Below are 24,132 nucleotides of genomic sequence, written 5' to 3'. Positions count from 1 at the left end.
TCTGAGAAGCTTATCTGGGACTCAGTGAACATTTTTCATGGAGTCAATATCAGAGTCCGTTAACTGATGAATTGAAGCGAGTCGCCTTTTAAGTGAAAACTGTGTGTCGACGAAACAAACATTTTCAACTCCAAAACCCTTTTTGCTGCTGTGTTTTTGAATGTGATAGGACACGTTGCTGCTGACATAAGCAGAAACAAAAGTCTCAAAAGTTACGTAACACAGTTGTTTGTGAATAGCTAAAAATAACTCTGGGGTCGCGCTAAACTCCAATACCAGTCAATTAAACCAACTTAATATGGATTCTAATCAAAACAGCAAACCTAACTCTGGTAGAAATTGGATAATAATAGTGGCTCTGGCCAACAGAAAGATGGTTTTCATGTTACCTCAGCAGTCAGTTTTGGGGCTGTTCAACACTTTTAGTTTAGTACTGGTTGGCAAAATGTCTAATTTGTTTTTACTTCTGTTAGAGAATCCAGTTGCCAGTTTCACTGACATTATTAACTGAATCTAACCTCCAAAATCTAAAGGTTAAAGTTTCCTCAAAACGTTAGGTTCCACAATGTTTGTTGGTAGTTTTTCTAAGAGCAAGTTCTCTGCTCACAATTCCTGACCACACAGTTTCCAAATCACTGAAATGACCTGTTGCTCGTTCTGATTCCCCTGTGGATTCCCGCTTTTAGCGGTGTGGCTGGGCTCAGACGGCGGCTCAGAAATGGAAGTGAGCCTTCCGAGTTAATTCACATACACCGTGTGAAACTTCGCCCTGAAGCGCAAGCCTCCCTTTGAGCATTGACGCCTGAGAAGCTGCAGGTGATTGGATTGAGGTATATCTTAAGTAGAAATGTTATCCACATTGTGATTGTTGGGTTTTAAGGGTTTTACTAGAGAACGGAATGACTTTTGTTCCCCCTGCGCTGCTAAAACGGCGATAGCTTTAACGCTAAGCCCAAAGTAAACACATGCGGTGGCCTGAATAAAGATGTATGGATGGATTCCACTCGGATGCAAATCACCTGCTGCGGCTTTTCGTTGTTTACCGGTGCGGTGTGAGCGCCCATCCCTCCGCACGCCTGCCTCCCGAGTGTGAGACTCCCCGCGGCCCGCAGACAGACTGACAGACAGATCACAGGAAGGTAAACGGAGCGACAGAGGGACACTGACATCATCTGGCCAACAGCCACGTTTCTGCGAGGAAACATACGGGGCCTAATCACTGGAGACAAAGGGACAGACAGAAAAGACAGAGATGCGCCGTCACACTGACATGGAACATTAATTATGAAAGAGAACTCGTTTGGAAACTCTTTGTGCATCATTAGGACAGATTTGGCAGAAGGTGCAGCGGGACCCTGGGGGATCCGTTCAGTTTTACAGGAAGTAGAACTTTTTAAGCATACTTTTATTTGCTAAATGTGTCGCCAAACGCACAGATTAGAGCTAAATAACATACATGCTGCAGGACTGATGTGAATATTCAAAGGCAGTGATGCACTGGGTGTCACTAATGGAATATGCAATGAAAAGAGGCGAGGCATGCATTGTGGGAAATTGGATTTATCAGCCTCAGACGGCATCAGGTGATCTGGAGTTTATATCATTTTTTTTTTTCCCCTCCTGGGGGACTTTTGTGGGCTCTAGTGTTCTTTATACCACAGTAGGCTGACAGGGAAGGGGGAGGGAGAGGGGGCAAGACATGCGGCAAATGTTGCCGGGTCCGGGAATCGAACCCACGACGGCCGCATCGAGGACTCAAGGCCTCCAAATGTGGGTGGTGCTATCCCCTACACCACCACAGCACGCCCGGAGTTTATATCATTTTTAAGGTGTTTTGCTCAAACTTCAGACTTGCACAAAGGGTTGATGAGTTCAACTGAAACAATACTTGGAAATTACTTTGGTAATTCCTATTTGCTTTTGAAGATTGCAGTTAGCACCCAAAACACAAACCTGTAGGTTCCTTAAAGTTGAGGTGTTTTTTGTCTTAAATTTTTTTTAAATTATAACTCTTTATTACACCATTATTGCCATTATCATATTACCATTAGGAACACAAATCTAAAAGAAAAACTACAAGAGAAGGTTGTTTTTCTCAGTTTTCTTCATCTGAGGTAGTTTAGTACGCTTGTAATTTACAAGCGTACTAAATTACAAGCGTATTTAGTACACTTGTAATTTAGTACAAGCGTACTAAATTACGCTTGTGCTAAATTAGTGCACAAGCGTACGAATTTAGCAACTAACCTGCCTCTGTTGCTGTTTGAACACGTAGAAAACTAAAGGAGACAAATCTAAAAAATTCTTCCTTTTTAGAATTTGAGATAATCAAGAGTTCATTTTCAAACAGAGGAAACTTGTAATGTCTGGTTCGCAAGATAGACAGACAGATAACTAGCGCTATCTGGCGAAATTCATAGACAGCTAAAAAGCTAGCGACATAGCTAGCTAGCTATCAAGAAAGCCAAATATTTTCACTGGATTTTATTTTGGGATATCAGAGTAAATGGGCTTTAGGGGTTTGTGCATACCTGAGATTTTAGATTTTTGTAACAAAATGTAAAAACCATGTATAATTTTACTTCTAAACCATTTGTGTTGGCCTATGCGATACAATAGGCCAACCCTCCATTAAAATACCCTGCAGTTTGTAGTTGTGGGGTGGTAAAATGTGAAAATTGTAAGTCTAGAAGGGATGTTGAGCTGTTATGAATGCGAAAGCCTCGACTGCAAACATTCTTCCTCTGATTTAGCCCTCCGACTGTTATCAGCCTCTCCGTATCACTTTCTTACATTTTCCGTCTTTCATTTCCACACTGCCTCGTCTATTTTTCCTCTTCTGTTCAAGTAAGCTCATGGCTGACATGCTCTAAAAATAGCTTTTGTCATTTCTGAAGCTGATGCCATTCTCCATCGTTGCCACAACTCAGGCACACACACACACACACGCACACACACAAACAGCGCCGAAGGCTGAAGAATTGAAAGGCAAGAAACTGAATATTTTCTATTGACTTTAGAGGAGAGAAAATATTTGTGAGGTGCACAAGCGTACTAATTTAGCAACTAACCTGCCTCTGTTGCTGTTTGAACAGGTAGAAAACTAAAGGAGACAAATTGAATACATTCTGGACTAAATAGGAATTTGCAGTGTTTACAGAGTACACAGGGAGGAGAACATGACTCTGAATCAGAAGTCTGTCATTTTCCCATCATGAATATTCTCTGGTCTCTCAAACTGGATAATGGGTGTTAATTACTGAGCAACGCTGAGTGAGAGGTTGTAGATGAGATGGCCTCGAAATGGGCTGTAACAGTGAACAGAGACAGACAGAAAGAGAGAGTTACAACGATAAGAAAGGTTGAAACTTTGAGACGAAGAGGAAGCCATAAGGCCAGATGGTTGGATTTATCGAAATTAATAGCTTTGAACCCTGTCGCGCTCTGCGGCCTCTTGAAAGTGCCTCCCTGTGGACTGCAACGCCGTGATTCAATTATTCAGCAAGTTTCAGGGAGGCTCACTTCTGTCGTGTGAGCGCATTCAGATGGACCAACTTTTCAGGTTTCGTTTAGGGTTTGGGATCCCGGGTTGCCATTGCTGGTGGCAACAATGGTTTTCAAGCGGTTTGCATACATTCTGGTCAGACATCCTTCACCCCATGAGAGTGGGACCTCTCAGCTTGTATTAGTGGAGACAGTAAGAATAAGTCTTGTTATAATATGAGACACAAAATGTCTCAGACGTTCTTGCAATTTTTAGCTTCTTCCACCAGGTGTGCCTTGTTTATGCATAAACAAGGCTTTTAAACTTTGAAGTTCACATTCAACGTCTCTGCTTGACTTCAACCCCTCACAATCCTGCGTTGCATCACAATCTAATGCTTCCATCTTCATCTTTAATCGTTTGTTTCTCAGCTCAGTATAAAAACGAGCTTTCCATGGGCTGCTCCGTTGGAATGATCCGTGATAATTGCATGTAATGCCTCCCACACTTTTGCTAAGCCTTGAGCACCATTTAAGTTTGACGGTGTGGGTGATTAATCTGTTCAGATCTGTTGTCTGTTCGCGTCACAACAGAGTGAGCTGCGACCAATTCCCTTTCGCTAATGGGGGATTTCTGGCGGGTCGACATCCTTATGCATGCTTTCCAAATGCAATTCCCTGCTTTAATTCAAGGAAATGTTGTTGTGTGCTGTTCTTAGCATGCCATTATCTGCATCAGCTTCCGCTGATCAACATACTGATTGACTTTGCAGATTAGATGAACGCTGTAGGATTAGACGATGTCTCCGTTCTGTGACCCACCACGGATTGGACAGCCGCTGCCGCTGACTTTCCTATGAAATATCCAACACTAGCTCCACAACCGCTTTTCACACTTTACAGCCAAGGTAGATCAGGGGCAAAAGTTTCAACTTCCGATTCTGTTGAGCGACATTTCACACAATCGTGACGCGTAATGTAACAATTACAGAGCGAAAAGGATGAAAACGTAGCTATAGTAGCTCCTAGTAGCTCCTAGTAGCATATAGTGATACAAAATCCACAATAACAGATTTTGAAAATGATGTTTTGAGACTTTTCAAGCAATGTAATCATCGTGGCATAATAATGGACGCACACCCTCTAAAAGATCAATAAACTTTCATTTCTAACAAACATTTAACACTGGAACTTGAAGACCTTTTATATACCCAAAATAAATAAACAATTTTGGGTAGGTTTATTATGTGCATTTGATTTGGTACGCAAATCCTCACATTAGCATACCAAATCAACAAATAAAATGGATACCGAAGCGTCAGTAAACAAAACTGTCATTCAAAAAATTGAGACCAATGAACCCGACTGGAGACTTTTGTCATCCAATCATTGGTAGAAAGAGAAATCAACATTATTGAGATTGTTTCAATTTATAATGTAATTAATTGACTCATTGCTTATTGCGACAGGTTTATTGTGGGAAAAGCATCTTTCAAGCAATTACTGCTTTTCAAAGTTCATGTATTACCTAGCTGTGCTGCTGACCTAGTGGAAGTTTGAGCGCTACAGCTAGCATAATTTTTGCTAGCATCACCGCTTATAGAAAAAACTAATTTTTAGCTTCTTCTGTAGATTTTTAAATATAAGTTTCTGTTTAGTGAAGTTGATGTTTCCATTTAGCTCCACAAGGTAATTTGTGTGTAATTTGTGTGATAATAATGCCAGTACAAGTGGAGTCTGCATGCAGTGAAACCCTCTATCTACATTTTTCATCTCGATATACACATTCTAAATGGAGGTGCATCGTTCACAACAAATATTTGGCATGAATTCCTTCCCATAAATGAACTTTATTTCTTGATATTTATGGAAAGAAAGGAAACAATTCCCCTTGCTCTGTGTTCAACCCTCGTGGGTGAGAATAAATGTTTTTGTTAGGTCACTTTAGAATGGCTTTTAAATATGAAGGATAGTAGCCTGGCCATTGCTTACCTACACAGTTCTGCTCAATTCTCATCTCCCTTCACTTCTTTTCTCCCATTGAAGTCAATTTCTATGCTAGAATTTCTACCAGGCCATTCAGCTTAGAGAAGGAAAATTTGTGAAGGCTGAGAACAATTTTCTGTGATGTTTCAAAATCGTAGTCTACCTGTGGCTTTAGCACTGGCAGCAGAGGAAGTGAATGAAGCCGTTTTGGCCGCATAGGCTAAGCTTCCGAAAATCAAATTGGCATTATAAGCCGTCTGGTTCGGCTCGGCACGTCTGTCTTCGCAGCGGGGGATAGTTTTTCACTGACAACCATCCTCTGTCAACAACCATCCTTGCCAATAAACTTATGAAGTTTACTGGCAATTTCCGGTAAACCTTATAACGTCCAACTGGCGCATTATGTACGTCACAGCCGAACATTAGCAATTGGGTAAAATTTTAAACTGATCCTCTGGACGAAGCAAAGCATAACAAGTGCTGGTTTTTACTAGGCTAGAGGGACAGGATATGAGACATCTTGATATCTTGATGGCGTGTGCTCCTGGTAAGACGTAATACAGTGACAATGGGAACACGCAAACATTTGCATACAAGACTTATAGATGAAACCTCTCCGATGCATGCAGAGACGCAGAAAGGATTGAGCAGTCATGATTAATAAATCCATGCCAAAGAGATTCGGTGAGTCATGTGAAATGAAGACACAACGTGAGTAACGAACCGCCGTGTGGACTCCCCGAGAAACGGAGGCTGCGTGTTGTGTGTTTTGTCCTGTGGTATTTCCTCACCGTCTCCCTTCCTCACACTCCTCCATCTCGCTCTCACCTCCCTACCCTCGCCTCTTTCTTTCTTTCTTTCTTTCTTTCCTTCCTTCTCTCTTTATTTCTGCCTCTCTTTTGGCCCAGGCTATGCCAGAGGGGCTCACATGCCTGATATGAGCTTTTTAAATAGGCCGTTTCAAACCGCGCGAGCTGCTGCCGTCTTTATCTGCCAAGCGCTCAAGAGACGAGCCGTTCCGGACACGCCGCTGGTGAGGGGAGATAAGCAAGCTGCTCTTCCTCTGTTGTTCTGCCTCGCTTTGATTTGCGTCACTAAGACAGAGAGGGAGTCCTCAGGTCTACCTGCCAAACCTGACAGCCCAGCCGTGATTCATTTTCTGCTTGCTGTCATCTTGTGCATCTCTTTTTTTTTCTTACTGATTTACATCTCAGTCCGAAATGAGAACAACTAGAAATAAGCTACGATGGAGAGTTGATTATTTAAAATAAATTTTTAGCACTAAATCAGAACAAACAGTTCTCCACTTTGCCCCGTGTACAAATTAGTTGTAGGCTATTTACTTCTCCGTCGCTTATTCTCTCCCGCATTGCCCGCAAACTGCTCTCCTCCCCATCCCCACACATGAAGTAAGATTTCATACTCAACGCTGCCATCTGCTGGTGATTTGTCATTTACGCTTTTCACACATGGTTATTGCTAGTAGATGGGCGTTTTGTAACCACAGATAACCCGGGTCAAAGAGGGGCCCGGGCCAAATTCCTCTTAAATCTCAAGCTGAGTGACCAGCAGCTTTTCAGGAATCAGTGGTTCAGGCTCAATCCCATGTTCCGCAGTACAACACTGATTTTCCAGGCGCATATCTCCAGCCACTGAAAGCAAATAATCAGTTATTATTCTTGGGGGGGAGGGAGGGGCTCCTTGTGCAGAATTTGGTGTCAGAAGTGGGACTTTTATATTTTCTATGTATTTGCTAAATGTAGAAATTATTCTTATCAAATAATATCTAAGAGGAAGGACTCTCTAAGTCCAACCATTACTTCATCTCAGATTATAGTGTCTTAGAAAAGGGATGGATGAGCCTGCTTGCTTATGAAATTTTAATCTGCAGAGTTCCATAACTGTACCATATTGGGTACAGTTTGAGTCTGAGTCAGCGTGAAACACAGTGTGCATATTTTTAATTTTAATTTGCACTGCAACATTTTGCACATGTTCACACTAATACAGGACAACAAAATGCAGGGACACAATACAGCTGCCACTGCCAAGGACTGATGCACCAAGCCACCTCCCTGACCAGAAACAAACCCCACAATGTTTAGTTATTTATAGTAAATTAATGCTTAAAGGCGTTTTTCCACCAAACCTGTTCTCTGTGCTTCAAGCCTCTGGTCTCTGACTATGAAAAACCCAGCGCTACTCCAGCACCGGTTTCCTGTTGGACCTTCTTCTCAGCTGCTAGGTGTGGCCTAATCGAACTTTGAAGTTTTGTTTCTTTCAAGAGAAACAAAAAGAAAAATGGTAAAAACTAATTTAAGGAGTTTGGTGTCGTTTACAAAAATTTGTGCGTCAGATTTACTGGAGATTCCAGAAACGTACAAATACGAAGGTTCCTCCAGGAAACTTTCTTTTGTATCAAAAAAATAAATAAATAAATGAAAAATGAAGAAATGTATGTACTGTATTAACATATTGCTTTTGCCGGCAGGGACAACAATGCATTCTCAAGTGGGTTTGTCTGAAAACTTCTTCTGTTTGGATATATCAAAACATTGGCGTTGTCTCAAGTGTGTCTTGTTGAAATTAGCAAAGACACTTATACGAGCTCCTTTCTCCAGGGCGTAGCAGGAATGTCTGGATGAGTTGCCTACCTCAATCCACTCAATCCTAAGTGTGTAGAGTTACTATTTTCATGTGTTCAACGATTATTCCCTGCTGTAAACCGTAATGAATTGAGTAGTAAAAGGCAAAGACCTGAATGGCACAATTACCTCATCTCAAAGCTGTGTGTGTCGTTTCTCTCGTTTTATTTCTTTATGCGTTCTTAATGATGTGTGACGGACTTCTGTCTCATTGTTGCATGTTTACTGTACACTGTTTAAGAAGAATACAACATTTCTGTCAATTTCCTCACAGACAAAGAACGGCTAAGTTCTTTGTCTCTGAGTTTGGTGTTTGGTGATAATCACATCATGACAAACACCCAGGCGAAAGTAACAAGAGGATGATTAAAAACGTATTTTCCAGGGCAAAAGGGGATTTACGAGTGTGTGTGTGTGTGTGTGTGTGTGTGTGTGTGTGTGTGTACCAGTGCAGACCCTACAGGCTTGGAAGCAGCCGTGGCTACAGATTTGTGCTGGCTCAGTTTCTGACGCTTTTTGGCTCGTCAATGCGGGTTTATGTAAGAGCTGACGTAGACAGACACTGTAAATGTGTCCCTGCCATGGATTATACGCATTTTCCCTCTCCCGTTCTCAACCCCTTCACCCTCCCCTCCCGCCATGCCCCTGCATTCTGCTCAATAAAGCAGCATCTACAGAGTGCTCTTGACGAAGCAGTGTAAACACCCATATGCACTGACAGCTCGCCCTGTCAGGAACAGCGCTGTATTTCTGCTAACAGACTGCATTTCATCTGACAATATTGGAAAAAGGGTCCATGAAACATAAGGCGTTATTTACACCGCTCCCCGCCTTCACGGTGGGAATATGTCCGACTCAAAGTTCAACCTGCGGATGTTTGCTGTGACGAAGAATAGTGCTGCTGCTTTGCATTGAAGGAGTTGGATATTAAACTTTGCCACGATGTATTTTATTTGGATTTTATGTGAGAGGCAAACATAAAGTAGGACATTTTTGTGAAGTGGAAATAAACACTTCTTTTGCTAATACAACTCTAAAAAAAAAAAAGTGTCTTTCATTCCATCGCTTTGTCATCCTCGTTTATTCTGAAATTTCTGAATAAAGCCCAGGTAAAACAATTACCATATTTTCTGGATCATAAGTCATGTTGGAGTGTAAAATGTCTAAAGCTGGTATGTCCTAATACTCCAGCTTTCAGATTGTCGAACATCAACCTGAAATTGGAAAAATATGACTCAGCAAACCTACCAAGACATGGCCATACGCCTCAACTGCAAATGGAGCATTGAGCAGAAAACTCCACTTACCATAAATTAGTGCAAATTGGAATTACAGGAATAATTTAGTTTAATGGAAACAAGATGATTTTGAAAAAACATGTTATTTGTTCAAACGTTTTCACGTTAGGATGGGGTGGTTTTTCAGCCGTATTGAAATTGGTGTATCGCAAAACTGCAATGGAAACACATTTCAGATCATTTTGGGTTATGCACAGCAATAGCAACACGCTTGTGTGACTCCAGTGCCTCAACAAGACATCAAAGTTTCCTCTGAAGGCTAATGGTATCACTAGGTATTCCATCACCGCCATGTTTTCTAATGACTCATCATGTAAACAAACTTATTCACCTGTGATTTTAATTTAATTTCGTATTTAAAGGAAACACCACAGCTGTGAAATTGTGTCTTTCAACATTAGCAGAATATCAAAAAAGTTTTGCGCACATTAGTAATGGACACTCTGCTTGAAAGGCAGCCAAAAATCTGTCTTTCATTGAAAAGCGGCAAGAAGAAAGCTTGCCACTGTGATTTGGAATCACATTCAATCGGAATGACCTTGATATATCCTACAAAGACTCTGTAGAAACATGTCTTTAGATGTGCACAGCCCTTAGAAACATAGGCTCACGAGTACTTTCAGAGGAAGATGATTCTACAAAGTATTGACTCAGTTGGGTGAATACAAATGCATGCAGCAGTTTTTATTTGTAAAAAAAAGAAAATTGGAAGAGTTTCTTTTTCCTTCCAGTTCTAACACGTGTTTAGTGCTGAACTAACACAATCAATCCCAGTAAAGCAGAATGATGTCTGTGGTTGCACTGTGACAAAATGTTACGGATGCACCTATTTAGTAATAGCATATTGCTTTTCCATTGTGTAACATTTATGTTTTTGTGGCCAGCAAACAGTTAATAGCAGACAGCCCGTTTTCTATTTGGCACCACTCCTGCAGCCATTTATCCGCTGGCCGAATGATATTGAACCATCCATTTAGATTGGAAAGATAGCGGAGAGAGGCCATGCAATGTGTGGTGCTTGTCTGACCGTGTGTCTGCACACACTCGTGCTGTCTGCACGCACATGGAGGCAGCAGGTGGAACGACATGGACAGGGACAGAATAGAGGCTCAATCCGTGAGCCTAAATCAGGAGCGTGGAATTGACATGGCGGCAGTCCAGAAAAGACATTATAGGACACTGACTGCATGGGTGATCACATATAAGGTCGCCCTGTTTGGCTGTCTGGCAGCTTGTTGAGCTTCTTCCTTTAAACTTTGACATAAAAAGCAACAAAAGCATTTATTTTTATGTATTAATACTTTGCCCTTTTTTTTGTATTTCCATGTCTTTACATGTTAAGATTATATTTATTATTGTTATCAGATCATCTTTTCATCAGAATGGTTAAAATTATTTGTATTTTTTCATAAATTTAGAAAAGTAATTTGATGTCAGACTTTGGTTTGCTTTTGGTTAAAAGTATGCTGTAGTACGGCGGTTTTCAAAGTGTGAGGCGCGCCTCCCCTGGGGGCGCCAGAGCACTTTAGGGGAGGTGCGGTGCGAGGGAAAAAATAAACCGGAAAAGCTATCTGCTTGCTGTCTACTGATGTGAGAGAAACGTCTTTTACGCACACGATCAACTCTGTGGATTTAGGAAAAAGTTGGTACTGTGGCGTGCGCGTGTGGAGTGGGGATCAGTGGAAATGTTTCCCCCCTTAGAGGATGTTTTGGCCAGTGATGTCAGTAACGTTACTTTGAAAACCCCTGCTGTAGTAAATTATACATTATCAAGACATGTTTTGTCTTAAAGTTCTTAATATTATATTGGATTTGTGGCGCTACTGGTGGCAGCACCCTGGAGTAGCGAGGCTACCTTAGCTCAGATTTGATCTTTGATGCTGTGGTGGCGTAGTGGATAGCGCAACCCACATTTGGAGGCCTTTAGTCCTCGACGCGCCCGTCGCGGGTTTGATTCCCGGACCTGGCGACATTTGTCGCATGTCTTCCCCCCCTCTGTCTCCCCGTTTCCTGTCAGCCTACTGTCATATAAGGGACACTAGAGCCCACAAAAAGACCCCCTGGTGGGGAGAAAAAAAAAAAAGATTTGATCTTTGATGTTTTTTAGTTGACTCGTTGCATGTTTGGATAATTGTTCCCTCTGGTTTTGAATCCTGAGCAGCTGAAAGTTTTTTTCTTCTCTCACTTTTTTCGTTTCAGACAGTTGTTGTAATTCATAACCGTGGCAACAAGGTGATCTGTTAGTCTCGATAGATCAAGAGAGTTGAAAAAGCTGATGAGCAAGTTGGCCAGTTGAACATCAACGACCCCTGATGTCAAAATTCTGTCTCGGAAAGTTGGAGGCTTGTCCTCGGCTCTGATCTGAAAAACAAATATGGCTGCCACTGTAATTAAAGCGAGTGCTAGCAGACAACCATTTCCTTGTGATGGTTTAAATCTCATTGGATCCGGTACATAGTGCTGTGGAGCTCATGTCAGAACATTTGCTAAGGTTCTAGATGTGGAGAAATACTTTTGGTTTGTTTGGCTGACTGTAGTCAATAAGCAAATCATAACTGTTCTGTGACTTAAAACTGGAACACAGTTAAACTTTGAGATTAAACATTTAAGGTAGATTGAACACCCCATTATAAATACCCCATTTCTCAAAGCAAGACATCAAGACATTTGAATTCCTCAAAATTCAAATGCCTTGATGTTGGAGACACTCCTAAAAACATCAGTGCATTTAGACCTAAAAAGCTGGTACTTCAATGAATGCTGGCATTATGATATCAGGTCTTTACATACTTACAGAAGTGTTACAGTTGCACTAGTTAAAGTTGAAGTATCTGCAACAAGTAAGGATTTTACTTGCTGCCCCCAAAAAAGTGTCGGCTCAAGAATGGTGGCTGTGTCCCAGAAGTCTTTTCCCAATGGGATGTTCCCAAATCAGCTCAGTCACTCAGTGACTCTCAGCTCCTTTTAAACCTCAACATACCAGTTCAAGGAACATTGATCCCATTCCACCCTACCATCCCATTTCCACTAGATGCCAAGATACCTAAAACCTCTGACGAAGGGGAAAGACTGAACCCCAACCTGAGCTTTGTTCCTGTTGAGAATCTTTGGCTCATCTTCCACCCTCTGTAAACCAGCTGTACAGAGATGCCATCAAGAGGAATACCTCATCCTTAGAAAGTGCAGGAAATGCTAAGTGTACCGTTACATAACCGATCGATCTGATACTCAACATAATACAATCAGAAAAGTACCCGATATTTGTCAGTGGGTGGGATGTTGCCTATAAATATGCATAAATGAGAGAGAGAGAGAACCAAAGGGAGTCAGAATAAGGACTTGAAATAACTCATCGCTTTCAAAGTCACAAATATCTCTTTTGGTTCTTAGATAACAGTAATCCAGTTAAACACAGTTCCCAAACTGAAACGGCCTCTCTGGAGTGGGAAATATGCCCTCCTCACTTAGATCACAACCCACACACTCATCTCTTGAAGCCTTTAAGCCGTCACTAAGTCAGCTCAAGTGTTTAGCTCGACTTTCAAATGCAGATTTGGGAGGGTACACTATGGAGATGGGCGTGAAAGAATAGACTTTTACGCAGATATGTTTTAATCAACCCCCCATGATGGAGTTGAGGGTTTAGCCTGTAGCATTAATCCAATCCATGGGAAGACTTGTGTCCTCTGTCTGTACCCTCCTTCCTCCACCCACGATGGCTTTAGGATCAGTGTCAACTTGCATGCTGAATATAAAGGCTTTAATGTTCCAGTTAACTGCTGTTTGTTTCGGGGGGGGTGTATGAGAGTGTGTGAAGATTGGATGTTAAAGCAAATATTAGTTTAACAGAATATATTTTGCCTATCCTCTCAATGAGACACACAAACATGCTGAATGACATTAGCCATTGCTACACCTCACCCCTTTGCATCTGGCGGTCTTGTTCCCTCCTAGAGTGGACAGAAGCGGCCTGGCATTTAGCCTGTCCTTTGATGGCCCGATCCAAACCACCACATTAAACAGCCATGAAAGCAAATAGGGTCCAGATGAGCAGAGGACAGAGACTTTCTGGAAGCATTAACGACCCAATATCCCTGGCTGTTTATTTGCAACTACATCAGTTTAGACGGTAAAGGGAAGTTGCGTGCCATGTAGTGTTTTTGTCCTTTTACTGTCCCTTTCTAAATCCTTTCTAAGTCTTTCCTTAGATGTCCATCCATTTGCTCCTCCTGGGTGGGGCTTATGAACCGATGTAGGGTCCGTACAGAAGATTGCGTCTGTAGGAAGAAAGCCACATTGCATTTCTTCAGAGAGTGTCTCGTATATTCTGGTGGCTTCCCGCTCAGTCCCAAAGGGGTTTTCTTGCTAAGATTAGTTTGGTCTTATTAGAGCGAACTTCGATCAGAGAGCCGCAAAGCTTTGTATAATACTTTCTTCGTCGCACTAGCTTTAGTTGGCTCCTCCGTCATTTCTTCAGTGCCCTTTCTCCTCATCACTTTCCCATGCAGCACTCCCTCCCACACATTTTCCCTCCCCTACTGACGGTTTGGTTTGCTGCAGTAGCAGCAAGTTGCATGGTTAATTCGCCCATCTGCAATGGGCGGCGGATCATTGAAGATGAGCGGTTTCGCATCTGTTTGAAACTGCTTAAGCCCCTTCTGCCTTGTCTTCCTCCCATCTCTGTGATTCTTTCTTCTGACTGTTTTCAGTTGTCTCCAACCCTCCGTACTTCTCTGCTGGGGTGCCATTTCTGCCCTCACTCATCAACCCGCCTGTTATGACACCACACAATCTGTCAATGCTGTCATCGTTACTTTGGGGAGAAAAGATGGAAGTGTCCTCTTTGCCTTTTTTCTCTGTGATTGGACTACTACAAACATAGGGAAGGGCATAGTGTGGCATAGTGATTTGGAATCTATTGTTGGGTTTTTTTCCAACAATAAAGGCAGTAATGGCTGGTAAATCTACTTCACCAGTCATTGGCACACAAGAAACCAATTAGTGAACACAATATTTACTATTCTTGTTGAGAAAACATTTGTACAATAGCTTTATAACAACTCACCTTACTGAGTAGCTAATGTGTTTGGTCACATATTTACAAGATCATTTTGAAAAGTCATTCAAAATTAGGCCTGTCACAATAACAAATGTTCCTGAGCGAGAAATAGTTCCAGAAGTTATTGCGATAAACGATAGTATTGTTGTTTTGATACCATTTTCAAGTGATATAATGTGAATGTCATAATGATGCAAAAATGCATTCTGAAAGATAAATAAACTTTAAATTCTGATAAACATTTAACACTGGAAATGGAAGACATTTTAAATGTCCAAAATAAATAAACAAAAAAAAAACAAAACAGAAACAACACATAAACCTAATTACAAAGTCTCTGTAAACAAAATTGTCCTTCAAAAAATTGGCTAGTTGAGACCAGAGCACTGAAGACTTTTGTCATCCAGTTTTTGGTAAAAAGAGAAAAAAAGAAAAATAATAAATAATGCAAATGAGGATTAGCAATCAGGAAGTAGCAGCACAAGATTAAAAAAAACTATTCTTGCCTCTTAAAACATGTCTCTCTTCATATTTTGTCTTCTCCTGATGAAGGCCGAAGCAGCCGACCCTGATTTGTTTGCGTGAGATCTGTGACAGCAGACCCAGTCAGCTCAGATTGCCCATTGACTTTTTTTTACTAGAGCGGTCAAGTGTTAGGTTATATCTAATGAATCGCTCAGCTTCACAGCGTTTATAGTTAACATAAGAGGAGCTGGGGGCCCAGGGCTCTTCCACAGAGTCACTGTATTAACCTCTGACCCCATGTTCACAGTGCTGACATGCACTGATTGCACGGACAGCAGCACAAAGAGGAAGTCTATTTTTTTGCCAGCACTGAAACACGGCGAGCAGATCTACATTAAATAGCTTTAAAAATTCGACTTGACTTTACACTTATTGCCACGAACAAACTGGAAGTCGTTAAAAACCATTTAAAGAGACAGCAGCGTAGGCGGTGGTGCTACCCGAAACATACAAAGATTTCTGTAGAGTACTTGCTCAGTAATATATATATAGAAATGAAGAACTGTTTGAAAAAAATATAAGATGCTTGTACCAAATACGTAAAAAATGTATATATTTTTTCTGTTTCGTTACCAGTTCTTCCCTTACGGCGACGCGTCCAAGTTCGCCCAGCACGCTTTCAGGACCTTCGATAAGAACAGCGACGGCACCATCGACTTCAGAGAGTTCATCTGCGCGCTGTCCATCACATCGCGAGGCAGCTTCGAGCAGAAACTCAACTGGGCCTTCAACATGTACGACCTGGACGGAGACGGCAAAATCACTCGGGTGGAGATGCTGGAGATCATCGAGGTATCCCTGCACGAAGGAACTAAAAAAAAAACCTCTGTCGCATCTTAAACCGAGTTCACGTACCGTCTGTTCTGGACAGGATATTGGTGCGCTACAGGATCTGCTGATGTTTTTCTTGCAAAGATAAATTAACTTGCTGGTTTCTAAAAAGTGGAACCCCAAATGGTTGAATCTGAAAGAAAACAACGTAACAAATCATAACTACAAATCCAATCAGCATGAAACAATAAGTCGATCTGGAAAGCATGTTAATGTTTTCAGGCTGTCGATACAGATATTAGGATTGGAATTAGGGTTGAAACAATAAATTGGATTAATCGTGATGAATTGTTTATTGAATTAATCGTCAACAAATTGGATATTGATTAATTGTGAACTATTTGCTGAAAGAACAACACAATCAGGGCTATAATTAAGCCAAAACTGTAAATGAAAAAACCCCCAAATAAAGATATTTTCTTTATTTTTGTGCTTTTGAAATATGTCTTTAATAGTTGCGGCGGCGTAATAGGGTCATGGCAGATCGAAAAAAAGAGGAGTACATTTCCTCCAAGAAACTCAAACATTTTTAGGTTAATCTTAGAAATGACTAGGAATAAACAAGAAAATGATAAAAAAAAAAAAAAAAAAAAGTGTTCTAAAACAAAACCTCTGAAATTGTGGGATAAATCTAAGAAATTTTCTTTACTTTTTTTATTTTTTTATTTCTCTGTTTCAAAAGTCGAAATTTTTTTCTAGAAAGTTTCTGAGATTAGTCTCAAATTTTTTGAGGTTTTGGGCGGAAATTTACCAAAACCGCCCTAATAGCCTTTACTCCCTAATATGCTGTCATACATTAATGACTGAGTGAATTAAATAAAACAATGACAGGAATTCAAATCCGCCAGATGTGTAAAATAATTTGAAACTTTCCCGTTTCTTCCTCTAGGCGTGACATGCTTGTTTTATCCACATAGGTTCAATAAGCCCTCTTTCTTTTTGCCTTTTTGCTTTTTCTCTTCCTCTCGACAGGCGATCTACAAGATGGTCGGCACGGTGATCATGATGAAAATGAACGAAGACGGCCTGACGCCCGAGCAGAGGGTGGACAAGATCTTCTCCAAGATGGATAAGAACAACGACGACCAGATCACGCTGGAGGAGTTCAAAGAGGCGGCCAAGAGCGACCCGTCCATCGTACTACTGCTGCAGTGCGACCTCCAGAAATAGGCCGGGATGCGGCGGAGAGAGCGCCCCCACCAGCCGCCACGGACTGCACAGAAAGAATTTCATGTTCCATTCAGTTTGCAGCTATTTCCACTGAAAAAAAAAAAAAAATAAGAGAAAAAATTATATGCTTGGACTACCTTTCAATGGATCTGCTTCTTGTGTTTGAAACACTCGTGTGCATGAGAATGTTATTTGCTATGAAACTAAACAATGTCGACACACAGCATACAGTGGTGGTGTGCGGGTGCACACCAACGCCACAAAAACAACACCTGCAAACACACACCTCTACATATAAACAACTTGCACAAATAATAGCGATATATATATGAAGAAATATAAATATGAATATATATTAAAATTATTTATAGGTCAACTGCCAAAATGTGAAGTGTGCAAAAGTATTTTCCATTCAGTTGCATTCTACCAGAGCTTGCGCATCGTGTGATGTGCTCACGTTGAATTTGCCGCTACTCTATTTATTGTTCCGAGTTTACCGATGCTAGCTGTGCGTGTTTCACCAAACCTGTCGACCGAACCGAACTCTTACAACGGCGTACCTTCTTCCAGTATCCCCCGTCCGTCTTTTCGAATATTAGCTCTAGACGAGGCAGACTAGCCCGAGCTTTCCCACAGAAACGACCCTGTACCGTCCACGAATACAGTCAATGTTGTTCATCTGCATGCCTTTAGGTCAGGGGTGTCAAAGTCAAATGGACGGAGGGCCAAATAAAAAATTTAGCTACAAGCCGAGGGCCGGACTGATCGAATGTTCATTGAGATTTTTTTAAATGACGCATTTGGTCTAGTGCAGCGGACCGGCCCAAGCCGTAAATTTCCTGCGGACGTGAGGATCGAACGTGCGCGGCGTTGTGAGGATCGAACGGGGGGGGTGCGCGCGTTGTGAGGATCGAACGGGGGGGGGGAGGGGGGGTGCATCTCGCATTTTTTCAGACGGGGTGCCGGCTTGCTGCGGGCCGGTTCTAATAATAAATCAAGATCATCCCAGGGGCCGTAGAAAATCTTCTCGCGGGCCGGATGTGGCCCGCGGGCCTTGACTCTGACATATGTGCTTTAGGTTCTGCCTTAAAAGTCGAATTTCCATCCCGTGATTGAAGACAGAAAGCCTTATCAACGCGACGCAGTGACTCTTGAGGGGAGTTTGTTGTTTGTTTTTTCTTTTTAAAAATAAATCAGCCTACTGTAAGGCCTCCTACGAGTATTCTTGTACGGGTTGTAAGCTCTGTGATCCGTTGAGACCTTTTATTTGGATTGCTTTTAACTGTGGGAGCATGTTTCCTTGTAGACTAGCTGTGCTATATGTTGCTAAGACCTAAATATCCCCTGCCTGATGTGCATTTGAGCACACTTATCTCGTTACAAGTTGGCTGACGCCGAGCGATGTTTTGGACGAGAGCTAAACTAGCAGAACTCCGAGGCAAACCCAATGAAGGCGACTGATTTAGGATTGAACAGGCTGGAGTTATTTTAGAAAAACTACTCCAATTCAACTGTCTTTACTTATTTGTCACATTTAGTTCATTTTGGCTCACAGGTTGCATATCGTTACAAGGAATTAAGAGTGAGTATTAAAGTAACCCAGAGGCGAGGTGTTTGTGGTGTTCCAAGAGGTCAGCTCTTAAGGTCGAGGTTTTCTGTTCAGTAGGTTTTTACAACTTGTCCTCTCAAAGTATTTTTCCTTTTACCAATCAGTCCGATTTTTGTATGTTTTTTACTCCCTTTGTTTCATACGTTCTACACATCGAAGTCCAGTGAAGTAGTACCTCCCTACGCTGACATTACTAACTTTGCTTGGCCCCAGTATATTCCAGACTTTATGTATTTTTTTTAGTGGGATAACAGAAGAAAGAAGCAGATTTGGCAATAAAGATTTATCATGTTAGTCCATCTCTGTCCCTTCAGCAGTGTGGATTGTAACCCTGGTAAAGTGTCCAATCTAAACATCTTAGGCCTGATGATGTTTCTAACTACGACCCTGTTACTGCTGAGAGGATACCAAGTCAAAGGAATGGCAACAGTGTAAAAAAAATTTAACAAAAAAACCCCGACTCTTTTGTAGCATGTATTGTGTCCCTGACGACATGGCTGCACTACTCCCTGTATTGTGATTTAATCTAATAAAATAAACTCTATGGGCAGTTGTCTGGTCTGATAACTCAACCAACCATCCTCTCAACCAACATCCACAGCTGAAATATTTGGAATTTCCAGGAATGGAAAAGCCTAGTAATGCTTAATAAATGCAACAGTTTCCACTTTGATTTCTTGATTTGGTATGTATTTTCTTTGATGTTAACATCTTATTGATCAGTATTTAGTTTTTAATTTAAGGTGATACATAATCCCCAAGAACAGAAAATTGTGTTCTCGTCACCTCGCATAAATGAACAAATTTATCCGCTATTAATGAGTATGTATTGACCTTTATTGAATGACCACTTATTCAGAATTTTCATTTTACGACCTAGTTTGTCTGTAGACAACCTTAAATTTCGATTGAATTGCAACTGTAAATTGGGTTTAAAACGCCAAACTAGAAATAAAGCTGCCATTTTTTTTAAAAATCCAAGCGTCTCTAGAATTTGAACAAAAATAATTTATCACAAAAACACTACGTTTTTGTGATAAATTAGCTACCTGTATTAGCTACAGGTTGGTGGACCTGTAGCTAATAAGACATAACTATTTAAGAAGTAAAGCTAGATTTTACTCAAATACTCAGAAATGTAACAAATAATGCTAAGTAAATTCCAAGCTAGCATTAGCTCAACGCTACTGCAAGCTAACTCTGAACGTGAAATAGATGTTAATTATTTACATATTTCAACTTTTACTGTTGAAATATGTGAATTCTTGCAGGAGGCAGTCTGCACTTGTTTCACGTTTTAGACATTTTTCAAAATAGAAATTCGTAATGTAGAAATTCATTTGGTAAATTCGCCCACTTTTGGATTTCAGTTCTAATTTCATTATAGACTAAAATGAGAAAACTCAAGTGTCACTCCTGTTATGTCCTTTTTACAAAAGGCCATATAAACATTTATGCATTATTGTGTAGTTTAAATTGAACTGATTTCTGGGTGAAATTTTTTTTTTTAATCCTTCCCAAAATATATTACATCTCATTTTGAGGATTTACATTTAGACGTGTCAAACACATAAGCAGAATCCTCCTGGTTGCATAAAGCTCGCATTGAAGTGTATTGATCTCACAGGCTTACTCACAGGGCGACACAGAATGTGAGTAAAAGAAGGGAAACAGGCTTTTTAGAAAAAGAAACATTTATTTTACAGAAAAGTTTAAATCTACATGAGCGGTTCATGTTGACTCCAGCTTGCTGTTCAGAGAAATGACTAAAAAGACCAGGACCATTTCTGCTGAACTGAATGGATCAAAATAGAACAGTTAAATAGAAACTATCTGGCTTCAATTTAAAGCAAGAGGAATTAAAGAAAATGTGTAAAATGGCATTATCCACAATTGCAATCACAACCATAAACCAATCAAGAGGGGAAATAATTTTTGTTTTTACAAAGAATGAAAACTGAAAGACGGGGGGCCTCGGAGACGCTACTTCGGAGGGTCTGTGTTGATGCCATATTTCTCTTTTAAGAGCTTCAGTTGTTCCTCTTTCTTCTTCGTGTCCATTTTCTGGAACGCCTGCAAAAAACAATAACACGGAAATCAAATTTAACTGGAACCAATGTGACGGATTGACCCTTTCTCGCACAAAGTGAACACAATTTGGCTTTGATTGGGGGACCAGACTGTGGAAGCTTGTGCCACTGAGACGTACTCTGTTTGCATTGTAGTACAGAACAACGAGGTAACGGTTGCAGACGTTGAAGCCCGACAAGTGGTCGCAGGCATTCTTGGCATCGAAGATGTCTTCGTACACAACATAAGCTGTTCCTCTGGTTTCAGGTGTGTTCCCTCTGAGAGGAGAAACAAACACAGTGAGCACCAGACCAACATGCGCAATTTAATTATTGACAGCAAAACGTAACATGTGCAGAGGACGTCCTGGCTTAAACCAATAATGTTCTTTATATAACAATAAAACAGCAAAAGCAAAAATCTCGCAAGTAAAGCACGTTGGTGATTTTTATCGTCAATGTAGGAAAACATTCCATCTTTAAAGTTCAATATATTCCCCAAAGAAGTGTCTGAAACTGAGCTTACGTTCGGATTTGTCGTATCGGTCCGTATTTCCCAAAGATATCGTACATCTCCTCAGCTGTAATCTTGTAAGGAAGATTCCTGACATACAGGATTCTGTTCACCTCAGGAGGTAATCGGATCTGCAATGGCAAGAAAAAAAAACATTTTCAGGAATCACAGAGGAAGCAACAACATTTAGACACTTGTTTACGGCTTCTCAATTTAAAACAAAATGCAAATGCATTCCAAACCATTTATTTGTACACTTTAAGGACCAGCAAAGAAACCAGTTTAAGTAAAATTGTAGCTCAAAAAGATTATTACTACATTTTTAAATTGTAGCTACCAGATTATTTCGTATTTTTAATGAACATTTAACGTTTTAAGGACTTGGTACAAATTTTGAGCAGCTCTGTTTCAAACTCTTAACATACTTATAATTGATAGACTTTTGTCAAAATATTCCAAGCTTCTGAACGTTTGTAATACTAGTCAAAACACAAAATTATACATCTGTATACGTAAACACCCATTTGCTAATAATTAGCATTCGTGTCCGACAGCATTTTTCGCCTAATAAACAATTAGGAAAATACCTTAATGCTCTCACACACAAGTGATGTATTACAGATTTCAACGTGAGTGAAACAAATATAGAAATCAGCACTCTAATAGCTTTAAATACAGTAACCGAGGCTCCTCTCGGGCGCTCTAGTTAGCATGCTAACTACTGCTAACAACGAACCGGATATTAAGTATGTAAGGACTTAGCTAATATTTACATTAGTCGATTGGTTTTAACTTACGTTAGCGCGTTTCGCTGCTTGCATAGCCATGGTAGCGGGTTAATTTGAACAAAAATACGTCGATAAATAACAAGCACGCAGTGTTCTGGGTTTTCCTGTCCTCGTCAAAATGGCAACAGTCGCTGGTTTGTGACAAACTTCCGGTTACAAATTTAGAGGCAAACAACGCAGTGCTGCCCCCTGTGGTGCTGAAATGAATTTATGGAATTCATCACACGGGGACTGTTGTTGCTCGAGATCATCTTTATGAACGTGCTATGCTGTCGAAGCAGTTAGGTTTACACTCATTCTGACTTATATCCTAAAATAAATGCAGATATATAAGTTAGCCACCATTATAGTATATTATTGTCGTAATGCAGTAATCCTAAATATGATATATATTCGTCATATATCATATTTAGGATTTCTCTCTCCTATTGATGGAAGAGATGTTAAATTCCTAAAGAAAAACGAGCCACTGATTGAAACAGGTCATTAAATAAATCGTTAAACATGACGTTTATTTATTTATTTTGCTGTGTAATTAGGACATTGCTTAAACATTTCAATATTTATGTAAAAATATGTTTATATTTTCTTTATTTACTTGCAAGTGTATATTATTAATTTCTTTCTATGTTAATTAAAATACGGCACATACGGCCTCCAATATACACAATCAAATTTCTAAATATCAAAATGATATATTTGCATCCAATTTTAAATTGTAAAAACAGAAAGGAAGAAAGAAAGAAAAAAGAGTAATTTTCCACTTTTGCATTATCGTATCTTTTGCAGTTTCGGGCTTTTCGAACAACCAGACAAAAAGAAAACAACCCTGCAGTATGGCTGTGTTATTTCCAAAAATGTCCACTAGGCGTCTCTATATCTCATCAGCTTCACAAGCCATTACCTGGCCTTGAAAGGCTGTTTAGTGAATTAAAGTAATAAAATTGACACAAATGGTGAGGTAGCCGAGGAATATATAATCATAGCTCGATTTGTATTAATAATAGGGAATGAGCACAATAAAACAGGGCACAAAATACAGACGCAGAACTTGATATATTTGTTTCCAACACTGAAATATTAGCTAATAGAAAGTATCAAAGCACTCTACAATAGACAATGACGGCTAACCTAGCTAAAGATGAGCTATGACAAAATAAATAAATAAAACTCCTAGATGGAATAACGAGAAAACTAACAAGAATATTTATAAAGAATACTGTATAAATGTGATAAGATGTGGAAATATCAAAGACTTTTGCGTGATAGGTGTAGAAAAACAAAATTAAATGTCAGTCAATGGAATGGTACATGCACATGACACTTTAGCCCAATATAAAAGGGCATAAGCAATGGTAATAAAAACATGAAAAGATGCAAATTTTAGAGGTAGTACTGCAATAGAAGGAATTATGCGTTGCCAGTGTTAAAGATTGGTGACCGTAGCCATTCATGAAAAACCTAAACTTTTGGTTTTAGCATTTAAGAAAATACACAGCTCAGATAATCTCTGTGATGAGGAAATATATTATTGAAACACAGTACGGTCACAGCATCTCAATATTTGAGAAGAACAGGAGATCCTTTACCTCAGGCTCTAAACACATTTGAAGTGAAAAGAAAGATTAATGATGCTTGTCAGACCACACCTGAGAAAGATGGTTTAGGCTACAAAGTGTTGCCACATATGGCAGATAAAACAGATCATATTAAAATGGTGTAGAATGATTTGGGAAAAGAGTACATTTCCATCAGTACGAAAACAAGCAATAATTGTTCCAACCACCGAAAGACAGTATTTTGTCGCCTCTTTAAGGAGGGAAAACAAAATCGAATACAAAAGAAGAAATTGTATTCATTCAACTCCAAATAGGAGATTTAAGTGTCACCAACACTACTACAACAGCCAAGCATCCAACAGGATACACACATTGTAACCAGACAGAGACAGCGGAACTTGTCCTGGTTCACTGCAAAAAGTACAATTTCCATACATGTCCTTTTTCAGTCACTATGAAGGAACCCAACATCTGGGTTCTTGGAGGTTCTATCAACGTGTGCAAAAAGGTTATTTCCTTTCTTAAGGCAATTAAATTATTTAGATGAATCTAGTTTTTTTTAACTCCTTGCCTATTTTCCACACTTCAGTCTGGCT

The 24,132-nt window shown here is 40.2% G+C and overlaps 2 protein-coding genes across 2 annotated transcripts in view; one reads left to right on the top strand and one right to left on the bottom strand.

Moving 5' to 3' along the window:
- Nucleotides 1–17,089, top strand: part of vsnl1a (visinin-like 1a) — a 29,838-nt gene extending 12,749 nt beyond the window's left edge. Inside the window, exons 3-4 of the mRNA XM_044106725.1 lie at nt 15,573–15,788; nt 16,800–17,089. Coding sequence (XP_043962660.1) covers nt 15,573–15,788; nt 16,800–16,997 — 414 coding nt within the window. The 3' untranslated portion in view covers nt 16,998–17,089. The remainder of the gene's footprint in view (nt 1–15,572; nt 15,789–16,799) is intronic.
- A 3,193-nt stretch (nt 17,090–20,282) lies between these two features.
- On the bottom strand, nt 20,283–22,153 carry sf3b6 (splicing factor 3b, subunit 6). The gene is made up of 4 exons (XM_044106723.1): nt 21,987–22,153; nt 21,202–21,320; nt 20,816–20,954; nt 20,283–20,679 (listed from the first exon to the last, which is right to left on the bottom strand). Exons 1-4 carry the CDS (start codon nt 22,014–22,016, stop codon nt 20,590–20,592), a joined length of 378 nt encoding a protein of 125 aa, XP_043962658.1. The 5' UTR covers nt 22,017–22,153; the 3' UTR covers nt 20,283–20,589.
- Nucleotides 22,154–24,132: the final 1,979 nt, after the last annotated feature.

Source organism: Gambusia affinis, linkage group LG22 (assembly GCF_019740435.1).
Source record: "Gambusia affinis linkage group LG22, SWU_Gaff_1.0, whole genome shotgun sequence".
NCBI lineage: Eukaryota > Metazoa > Chordata > Actinopteri > Cyprinodontiformes > Poeciliidae > Gambusia > Gambusia affinis.
This window is presented reverse-complemented; position numbering and strand designations above follow the sequence as displayed.

Coding starts and splice junctions, on each gene's coding strand:
- sf3b6 (XM_044106723.1), bottom strand. CDS start 22,016: ATGGCTATGCAAGCAGCGAAACGCGCTAAC. Junction 21,321..21,986: donor AAGCAGCGAAACGCGCTAAC/GTAAGTTAAAAC, acceptor TTGCCATTGCAG/ATCCGATTACCTCCTGAGGT. Junction 20,955..21,201: donor CCGATACGACAAATCCGAAC/GTAAGCTCAGTT, acceptor TTCTCCTCTCAG/AGGGAACACACCTGAAACCA.